The 11,258-nt window shown below is 38.3% G+C and overlaps 1 protein-coding gene across 3 annotated transcripts in view; it reads right to left on the bottom strand.

The window, feature by feature from the left end:
- Positions 1–382: 382 nt before the first annotated feature.
- Positions 383–11,258, bottom strand: part of ENPP1 (ectonucleotide pyrophosphatase/phosphodiesterase 1) — a 52,810-nt gene continuing 41,934 nt past the window's right edge. For all 3 annotated transcript variants that reach the window (XM_048297643.1, XM_048297644.1, XM_048297645.1), the window contains 9 exons: positions 11,158–11,245; positions 9,801–9,976; positions 9,240–9,291; positions 6,735–6,889; positions 5,328–5,463; positions 4,449–4,529; positions 3,659–3,791; positions 2,841–2,997; positions 383–2,036 (listed from right to left, as the gene is read on the bottom strand). In XM_048297643.1, the coding sequence (XP_048153600.1) occupies positions 1,869–2,036; positions 2,841–2,997; positions 3,659–3,791; positions 4,449–4,529; positions 5,328–5,463; positions 6,735–6,889; positions 9,240–9,291; positions 9,801–9,976; positions 11,158–11,245 (1,146 nt within the window). In that variant the 3' untranslated portion in view covers positions 383–1,868. The remainder of the gene's footprint in view (positions 2,037–2,840; positions 2,998–3,658; positions 3,792–4,448; positions 4,530–5,327; positions 5,464–6,734; positions 6,890–9,239; positions 9,292–9,800; positions 9,977–11,157; positions 11,246–11,258) is intronic.

Here is an 11,258-nt window from a genome sequence, read left to right as displayed (position 1 = left end):
TCACAACTGCTTTCCATTCCAAAACCAAAGATCAAACCAGAAGTCTTGAAGATTCTCTGGTTCCATTTTTATCCCGGAGCTAGGCTGACCCTGCCTCTTAATGGAAACTGGCATCACCTTAAGATGTCAACATATCTATTTGCATTCAGGAGAGAGTACTAGTTGTAAAAAATAACAAAAATAAAAAATTAACACCTGGACCATCTTTCTCCCTACCTTCCTCTCCTAGCAATAAATGTAACTAATGTTACAGTTGGAGAAATTATCTTCAGTTCATAGAGCAAAGACTGAAGCAATCCCTATCCCTCCCCCCCAAAAATATTGTGCTCTCTAACTGCACCAGTTGGTACAGTTGCTACAGAAAGGGTCACAAACAACATAGTACTTCTGATGGGTTTATTTGTCACAGGCAACTTTACAAAGCAGTTACACTGAATAATGCTGTCACAGTCCTATCGTAATGTGAGGTTGCTACAACACATTTAGACTTCACACAGTGAAACTACTTGAGAAAAAAAAAAATCATGCTCATAACATAAGATCAAGAAAATACACTTGGTTAAAAGAAAAATTGGTCCCAGAATTTCAGCCCACTCAAACTGAAGTTAATGGGAAAAGCTTCCTCTGACTTCAGCAGGCTCTGGATCCAGCCTTCAACATGCCCTAACCAAGCTATAAGGTCAAATGCCTCTCTGCTCAGTTACAGGCTCTTCATTCTTCTAACATACTTGTGCGTGATGTATTTTCTCCTTTTTAAATGAGAAGAGCATAAATGTGAAATTGACTATGCCAAATTTTATACATAACAGAGCCAATTTTGGGTCATCAGCTTTAGAGAGTGGGAGAATTACAAAGGTGATAATATGTGTACTGGAAAAGGAGGGAGTTCCTCCACTCCTGAGTGCCTGTAGCAGCTGTTTGTGTAGCCTGAAAGCTTCCAAGAAAGGTCACTACGTGCTTCTTCAGAATTCGCATCTCTGACAGCATCTGCATTCAAAAATGGGATTTCAAAACCACAGCTGACAAAAACATGTACCAAACAGAGAAACACATCTTTACTTCAATAAAGCAAAGTCTTTTAATCAAATCTAAGTTTAGTTTGAAGATAATTACTCCTGGGAGCTCAGACATATTCCTAAAATAATTTCTTCTCATTTACAGGTGACTTGATGCATCCTATACCCACCCATTCAGAGGATGCATGAACAACATACAAACTGTGCATCTAATTCTCCATCAGTGTTGGAGCCATCAGAGGGCAGCAACACACCAAGGCTGCCCAGCCCACGGATCTCCTGTAGCCAGGCGTCTCTTCCATGTGGGGGAAGTTTTAGTTACCAGTCCTACTAACCTCAGTATAGCTTCTTGCACCATACCACTGCATTGTTTTTTTAATTCACACTTCAAGGAAAACTGGAATGAGAAGAGTGCTGTTGTTTAGATTTCAACGGTCACCAAAAATGTAGTTCTTTCCCAGAACTGTATTTGCTAATTATCTGCATTTTTAAAGTGGAATACTGATCATAAACCATACTTTATAAAATTCTCCCTCTCCAGTGCATATCAAAGATAACATTTGTGTTCGTGTCTCAGACTATGATGACCAAATGCTGTTAGCATAGTAATGGACATGGTTCTACCACATCCAAGTGGGAATGACAGGAGCTGCCATCCTGTGTCACAAGTATAGTCCATCAGGAGTCCCTGAGATACAAATATGGCACCCACTCTCCTCTCTACTGGCATTTTGGTCAAGAGTTCTCAATAAAAGTTCCAGCTTATTTTTTTTAAAAAAAAAGTTTTCGTTAATTAAAAAAGTCTATTTACAAATCAGTTGTGAAATCAATAACAACATTCCATAGGAAAAATCAGATTGTCTCAAAAGTTGGTAAATATGTTTTTAACTGTAAAATGTCAGATATTGGCTGTTTTCTGTCTTGATAGAAGCTGAGTCCAGTAAGTAATTCTATATCTCTGATCCGAGCCGTATGAAACTTCATTCTCTCTTCAACCCACATGGACTCAGACTTGCCATCCTATTGGGGCAGAGGAGGAAAAAAAAACGGGTTGTAAAACTTTTTTTTTTCCCCCTGAGATGTATTTAATCTACTAAAAAAGACATTTGGTGTTTTATAAAAACAAAAACCAGTAACGGAGTGTGCAGGATTATACACAGTTAGAAGCTTGTCTGAATTTAATACTTGCTGTTACCTCCTCAAGTATACAAAACCTGTAGCTGCACCAACTGGTAATAATGGGGAATGGCAAGTTAGGTCCAGCATCTACCAATCATCTGTATGATAAAAATATTTCTGAGAGCTGTGCCTGACTCTAATTCCTTGCTGCAGGATAGGTCTATACACTTTCCTCCCTTTTTTTCTGGTGTGTATGGAGCGTAGCTATGTGCATTCCCACAACAATTCCAAGGTACCTGAACTAAAAGCAACCAGTGCTCTTCAGGAACATCTGTGTCTTTTCCTCCTGGGAATGCATTTGGCCTTAGCACTGACCTTTTGTTGTGGGTGACTCCTCTTAGAAGCTCTTCATCCTCAGCTTTTGAATGGATAGAAGTCTGTGTATGTATCACATTGATGGTCTCTGCATACTCTGATTCCACTCTGCTAGCTCTAAGTTTTGCTCTTTGAACAGATCTTTTTTCCCGTTTGATCATATTCACAGACTCTGACATAATTCCATTTGCAAAAATATTGTCTTCTCTCTCAAGATGATCATGTAGACTGCACCACTTTTACAGGCTTTAACTAGTTAATCACTGATATCTAAAAAAACAAGCTTCAGCCTGACTTCAGATGTTTATGGGAACCAAACAGACTACTTACTGCACAGCTTTCACTGTTGTCTTCTCTGTGAGGTACAACGAAAGACAAGGCATCTAGAGACCCTTCACACTCCAGAGGAGTTTCAGAAGTATTTTTACAGCTAGTCAGCACAATGAAGAAGTGGGTTGGAACTGGAACTTCTGAATTACCAGGGTATCTGAAATACAAAAAATTTACATCCACCAAATCATACTTGCACAAAGATCAAATGACAGCATTCAGTGATATTCGGTTTTAGCAATTCGTCTATTTTGTCCAAAGAAAGCTTAAGTCTGGAAGGAAAATTCCTGATTACTATTTTTGCAAATCAGGTTTGGCTTGAAGGCTGATTTAAGTAACAAGTTTGATGAGGTATAACAATAAACTGATTTATTATCATTATCATAAAAATATGTAAAACTCCAGAGGGGATGAAGAGTTCAGCCTGAGTCCCAAAAACCATCTGTCTGCTAGCTTGAACCAGTTTTGCTAACTAGTGTAACCCACAACTTGTATTGGAACACTGCCAGCTCAGGAATGATCAATCATGCCACCCGGGATAAGCCCTTGCCTTGTCCTCTCCTAGAGGCAATGGCAGTGTCCTAAGTTTTCAGGCTGGTGGGCATCATTCCACATGCAACAGCTTCTCTTATACTCCACCTTCAGGTTTAGGATGGCACATTTTGAAGGTGCATTTTTCTCTTTGTGCTTGTTACTTCTTTCTTAACCTACTTTTCTGCTTAGGGCTATTTGCTTGTCTTTCTGATCGAGGATAGTAATTACTAACAGACCAGTAATGGAGGAAAGAAACAAAGGATTACAATGTGAAAGGTTCTCACCTTTTCAACTTTTCTGGGGTATCATAGAGCCCATCAGAGTCATAATCAAACACAGGACCACTGACTATATTGACACCATTCCTGGCTGCAGCATATTCAGGTAGCAGGTGTTGATGGAAGTAGTTCCATAAGACTGAAACACAGTAATGGAATCAGGAAACAACCTTCACAATAGAAGCTGCTAACACAACTCTGCAGAGTATTCAGTGGAGTATAGACAGACATGACTAGCTAGGAAAATAACAAATTCTACAGGCATTTGCTGTTGTTAAAGGTTGCATCCAGCTGGGCAGCAGCATTCACTGCAGTGTGTCCTAATACTGTGGTCTCACAGTCACCCTAACCACAAACCTGACTGAGGTATAGTGATGCTACTCCCTTGGGACCTTAGGTTTCTTTCCTTGGAAACCAAACCATGGAGAGGTTAGAGGAGGAAAGGCCAGAGAAGACCATGCCTGCCTGTGTCTTGCCCCACTATCAAGCTGGCCTGGCTAGCTTGTACACTCACACCTATGAGCTGGAAAGTATCTAACCTATAAAATATTTTGAATTACAATTAAGAATTGAACAGTATTCCATTACAAAACAGGACATCTCTTTTTTTCCAGAAGAAGTATCACAGTTGTTGCTCGTTTTCACCAGGTACATACTTATTCTCTCTCAGACAAACATCTCATGTTCCCTCTCTCTCAGGAACCAGGGGCCATTTGCATGATTTGGAAGCAAGTAAAAACCAGCAGTCTTTCTTCTATTCAACTGTGGACATAAAATATGCATACAAATAAAATACCTTTAAATGCAGGATACATTGGCACAATGTTGCTGCTAAGCAAGGCATCATAGTGAGGTTTCTTTGCATCTGTCATAAAATCTGAAACCAAAAAGGGCAATTAATTACTTGGACTTGTTACTTTCAACTTGCATTTTCATGCTTTTAGTGATCATTGTAATAACATCAAGATGGAGCTGACCTAACTCTATTTTCCAAAACCTATGTGGGTGTAAGTGCTGACTTACATGCTGGATTCCATCTAAAATAAATAATCTTAGTAGCAGCAGCAGCAATTACACTTGTCAGATATACAGTTGGCAAATTTCATGAGATTTAAAAATATCAGAACAGGCTTCTGAATTGTGGGGAAAGAAATAAAAGTCATGAGTATCAGGCAAACTTTCCATGACTGTAGAATGTAGGCTTAAAGACAGGATTCTGTTGAAACTGTGCAAACTACATTTGACATGGATATTTAAATAACCTTCTACTTGGTATTCTGTGCAGTAGAGTCAATGTAAAATACCTCCATATCAGGTCAGCATCCGTTCACAAACAATTTATCTAGGTACACAAAGTGAATTTGTAATTTACCAGTTTGCTGGACTTAATGTCTACATGTTCCTCCCAGTTTCTTCTGAGAGATGCCACTTCAGAAACCTGGTAAGTTTCAAAACTTCTGGGAAGTACTAAGTGACCTTGGACAATCCACTGGATGCTGAAATACCTGAAGCACCTAAAATGTTTTCCTTTCTCATATGCTGAAGTGAACTGCAACAACTCAGCAGCTACTGCTTCGCATTCTGATTGGTTATCGAGAACACCTAAAAAACTACACCTGCTACATTACAGATCATGTAAATCAGATATGCTATACAATGAAGGCAAAGTACTTACCTGGAGGAGCAAGAAATCCGTAAGTTAGGCGAGGATGATTGTTGTAAAACAAACAGGTCTGGTTATAATTCTGTGAAATACGAGCATCTTTGTGTAAACAGCTGGAGGCAGCTCCTGTAGAAGAAACCCATTTGTCCTATTGAACAAGAAGAAAGTATCATTGTGAATGCTGACTTACAATAATTCTCTCAGTATGAGGGACTGCAGAACTCTAAATATTTAGCTGCATCTTCCTTTAAGATTGTGAAGGGTTTAACTAAGATGCAAGAATTGTTTCTCTTCTGTCAGTGGAAAACAAGCCCTCCCATCTACTTCATATACCTTGGAAATAAAGTGAATGGAACTGAAACATTTTAGCCAATTATAACATCTTCCAAAACCAAATCTAGAGGTGCCCATTAAAGATAATCTGATTTACTGACTGATAGACAGACTCACATAATTGACAGATAGATGTGTGGGCCACTTGTTACAGTAACTGGTTGCTTCATGTCACTAACCTCAAAATATTCAGGATCAAGCAAATCTTGCCAGAGTTTAGGTAAATTTAATTATGACAGTCATTATTTAAAACCTATGATTCCCAGATAATCAGATTAAAAGTATTCTCTACTATCTTAATTCCTTTTAAGCATGATCTGGCTCCTAAATTTTTTCTGAATGGGAAAGGCCAACTTGAAAAAACTTTCCTTCATCAGATCAGTGCTCTGCATGAACAGGTGTATCTTAAGCATAGGATTTAGGACCACAAAGACCTGATTTATTTTCACTGACCTTTTTTTTTTTTCCCAATCAGGATTATATTTGGAGAGAAGGATCATATGAGGGCATGAATAGCTCAAGATGGTCCTGAGACTACTTTTTCAAAAGCATCCTGCCACATTACAAACTGCTTTAAGACTATGAAATCCACACTGAGGCTAGTTTTTAAGGACAATACTGACAGACTGCTGTAGCAGACCTATGCAGTCTCCTAGGGCTTCTATACCAATGGCAATGGAGTCCTCACTTCCTGGTGGATCTGCTCAATCTGGAGGAAAAACTGTTTCACACTCTGAGAAATGGAAGAGTCAAAGCCAATCCTTATTAGCATAGTAAACCTCACACAAAATTCCACTTTATATCTTATGTGGTTCAACTTAGTTCCCCTGGGAGATAACATCACAGACTCATTTCAGCTGGAAAAAGACCCCTAAGATCATTGAGCCCAACCTTTGGCTGATCATCACCTTGTCAACTAGACTATGGCACTAAGTGCCAATTCCAGTCCTTTCCTGAACACCTCCATGGACTCCACCACCATGGTGGCTTTCATATCATGAGCAGATATAAGAAGTCTTCAGGAATAACTGACACTCAAGATTTTTACTTTCCAAGTTTGCTTCTAATATTTCTTCTTATGCTTACGTCTTTGCCCACAGTGTATGCACTCCACAGAGACATCCTGTAGTCCCTGCTGTACCCGCTCACATAGCGGTAATGGTAAAGGAGGCAATAATTGTGTCTTTTCTGCAGAACCCTGGGCCGTCCGTAGGGCAAATTAAGTTCCTCTGTCGTCTTAACTGCAACAGAAATAGTGCTTATTACTTTTCAATTAATACTGGTTGTCAGCTCCTTCCTCTTTACACACCTAAGGTTGCCTTATTTTCAATTGCCAAATAAAACAGAGGTCACATTAATGGGATAAAAAAATTTCATTATTATACCAAAGGTACAGTTTCTATGCTAAGGCAATAAATTAAGTGATGAAGCCAGTATAAAACAAACATTTAAATGTACAGTCTATATTTAAACCAAAACCTCTTGCCATTAAAAACAGGAGATAAATTTAAGTTGAAAAGTTAAAGTCTTTGTTGACTTTGTGTTTCAATTTGAAAATGTGGGATCTGCTTCTATGTAACATTTAGATGGGAGACAAACCAATTCTGGTGATTTGAAATTACTATTTCAGTAGAAACCACACAGTCTAATGTAAAAATACATTTAAAAGACTAAGAAATACAGAGATTTAAATAATACAGTGAAGTACTAGATTAGATTTGGATTTTCAACTGTGCAAGGACTCACTACTTTGCCTTTAAAAATTCAAGTATATTCAATCATTACATGACTAGAATTATAAAGAAGGTGTCAAAGTATATTTTCAATTAAATAGGTCCCTACCATCTGCAAATTATTATAAAATATTAATGCAAATGTACTACAGGGGGAAAGAAATTGAGCAATGAATGTGCAGGGCTTTTTCCACAGTAATACCAAAGCACAAAAAAATGTCAAGATTATGACAGCTATTTCTCCACCCATGAGGGAAGAACAATTCATGTTTTTTTAATAAAACTAAAAACGCAGTTATAATTTTTTGTTCTTACAGACTGTCAAGTTATGACAATCAATGAGAGAACATGCAAACTGAAGTAACTAATGAACTTTAGATAGTCTTAAGGAACTTCTAGGCCGGTTACTAGAATTCTTGCATCTGTGCAATGCTTTTTATATCTAATTAATGCTTAATTAATACAATTCCTAATGAAATTACTGCTATTAAGACCAGTGCTATACCAGGTTTCACTGACAATTCAGGACAAAATCCTACTGCTTCAAAAAAGTAGGTTTAGAGCATTAAGTTCCTTTTTCTACAAAAGAGAACTGAAATATGTTATTGTGCCTGGCCTTGTCATGCTTCGTCAAAGCCAGGTTAAGCAAAGCCCTCAGAGATCCTTAGCAGAGTCTGTTTCAGCAAAACCCCTGGTGCATCTGGGGGAAAGCACATTTGAACTGGATTTGATTTTGTTGCTCTCATGAGCATTACAATACTGAAAGACTTACTTTGAAAGGGTTCTGGGACGCATTTTAAAATGATGACCTGTCATTAGTGGAAACCATTCAAGAACACTCTATCCACTCTGTTTCAGGACAAACTACACAAATCAACAGAAGCCTTGAATTAGCTCTGGATAAGCAGCAAGTACTGGACCCTGCCAGTAACTGGCATTTATGTCCAGTTCTTAATAGTGAGCTATAGTGGGGTGTTGCCAAATACAGTTTATTTGGATAAGAAACCCAAGGCTTCATGAACACACACACACACAAGGCAAGGTCTCTATCAGCCTATTTCTGACAGCCTAATCTTCTTGATATTATCTTTTAAGGCATTAGCACCTAGGACTATGTTCCATTTTGACTTACAGTTTTCCTTATTTACTTGCTGTTTTATCTGTTTCATTCTCAAAATAGTTTATTTTGTTTTACGAGTCTACAGCCTTGCAAACTGCAGCTTAAACATGGCATGTGTATGTCCAATGACTGGAAATAAATCATAAGTAAAAGAAGTAACAGCTCAAGACCACATAAAAATTCAAATGTGTAAAATACTCCTTATGCCTCATTAAAAGTATGCTGCCATTATGGATATCATTATTTGCATTGATTTCTTATCGGGTACTTCCCCATGCATCAATTTTGCTTCCCATTCTGGAATGCTCATTACTTCAGTACTAGAAAGTCAAAAGTGACAGATAACACATATGCCATAAAGACACTTGTATAAGGATACACATTCATTTGAGAACAAATGGTTCAGGAGGACTGTATTCAAAAACATTGGAATCGTAAAACGGTATGGGCTGGAAGAGACCATAAAGACTATTTAGTGCAACCACCCTGTCAAGAGCAGGGACATCTTCCACTAGACCAGGTTGTTCAAAGCCCCATCCAACCTGGTCTTGAACACTTCCAGGGGTGAGGCATCCACAAATTCTCCAGGCTGGACTACAGTTTCAGCAAGTATTTCAAAGAATTTTCATATAATTTACTTGGGAGTTGCTCAGAAGCTTAAAAATATAGAATGATTGATGACTATTTTTTCTTTTTTTGTTAGCTTTTTAATTTTATATTATTATCTGAAGTTCTTACCTTCTGTTTCAGTAAGATTTAAACGCTGATGAAAATCCCTTATTGGCAAGCCCTGTAATTTTATAAAGGAAAAGCAGTGAGACTCTACAAAGCATATTATGAGTCTGTATTATGGTACTACACTTAAATGTAACTTCTGTCTCGCAAGTTATACATACACAGAACTCACTGACACGTACTGGAGGAGAGCTACAGGGAATTTGCAGAAACAAATTGGTTCTGCCATAAGCAAATCTACGGGCTTGAAAACCACAGCCCAAATACAACATTCACAGAAGAGAAATTTCAACATAATTAAATGAAGCAAGTAAGAATGGAATGCTTTCCCCATCAAGCTCCTTTGGGGTTTTTTCAGGCTCTTTAGAGATGAATGTGACTTAACATAAGCAATCTGCAAAAAATTATTACGCAAATACAGCCTAGCACTCACTAACCCCAAGCAAGACTTGATTTTGAAACCAATAGTAAGGGACTGTGAAACCATCTGGAGAATGCAAAGTTTCACTCTTTGAATACGACACAGACTTCTGCCTCCATGACTTTAACCATTTCAGTACTTACCCCTGTCCTGCAGGAGCAGCCAAGGCTCACTGAAAAGGCTCTTTCTCCCACCACAGAGCATTCAGAAGGATGGCTTGTTTCCTTGGGATGGTGAGGGGTGTAAACAGGGTTCTTTAATAGATGGTTTAGGCGTCCATGAGTTCCATTGTTTGGGGCTGGTTTCAAATCAAGCAAATCTATGGAAGAATTCAAGTGATATTAACAGGAGGAGAAAGAAAGACTGTAATACACAACTGGTTATATTGTGCTTACAAGTATGGATGAGCCAAAGCTTCACTGCTTGCTGCTCATAACGCTCAAAAGGAAAAGCAATGTCACCTCTTTAAAGGGACTATGCATGTTCTTAGGTAGGGTTCAGTGTGGTATTAGTCTGCTTGTAAGGCTGAGTAAGTTGCCTCAATTAATTTTATATCAGGACGTTCACATGCTGGCTTTTATACATCCTATTCATCTAATTCTTTCTGTATAGGATGGAGAAAATCTAAACCTCAATGACTGCACTTACAACATCTGATCTGTCACTGAACTCACTTCAGTAATCAGAGATGGCAGTAAGTGCTCTACCCCTCTCATGCAGCATATGCAGAACAGCTCAGGGGGCACAAGAAGGTATTTCAATATCAACCATGGCAGGAGAAGACAGCAAAGCACAGAAGGCTGAGAGAGATGTGCTTCCTGACAATGGCCTGTTTCCTATTCCAGCAAAGAATTTAGACATGTGGTTTAGATATGGTATACCTGAATATCGCCACTGATCTCAAGCATTTGCAGAACTCCTAATAAGTTTATTTTCTGGATCAAACTCTTTGGTAATACTTAATTTCTCACAAAAGCAGTATAAGTTCTAACAAGAGAGGGAAGTAGGCAATAACGGAAAACAGGTGAAGACCTCAAGGGGAATAAATGAACAGAAAGTGGTAGATCTAGTGACAGACTTTTGGAAAAACCATGAAATACAGAATGAAGAAGGGACAAAGGAACAAGGAGTCACAGTAACATTGTGTTTGAAAGAGGTGGGGAAAGGACGCTTCCCTTTGTGATGGTAGAGAGATTGTGAAGTAGCCATTTTTAGTAGTGGTGAGTCAAAGCGCCAGCTCTGGAAAAGCCAGAGGAATACACAATGTGACCAGTGGAAAAGAGATATATAAGGTAGCCTGACCAGTAGATCTTAAACTGCTGTTAGTCATTAAGAGATGGCCCTTTCTCAGAAAAACAAACAGCTGATTTGTAAAAATCAGCAGCAAGTCTTAAGGATGAGTTTCTGAGGACACTTAATCTGCTATTAGAAGATTTGCAATGCCCGAAAGATATTATATTTTTATATTGAACAAAAATTACCTCCATCCATTGTACTTACCACACATTAAATTATATACTTCAATGTTTTCAAATGGATCAACTTGAGTACCAAACTTGAATCCTGGTCCAAAACCAATAAAGATAGCCTAGGATTTACAG

This window comes from Corvus hawaiiensis, chromosome 3 (genome assembly GCF_020740725.1).
Source record: "Corvus hawaiiensis isolate bCorHaw1 chromosome 3, bCorHaw1.pri.cur, whole genome shotgun sequence".
NCBI lineage: Eukaryota > Metazoa > Chordata > Aves > Passeriformes > Corvidae > Corvus > Corvus hawaiiensis.
Note: the sequence above shows the minus strand (reverse complement) of the source record. Positions and strands in the feature narration are given on the sequence as shown.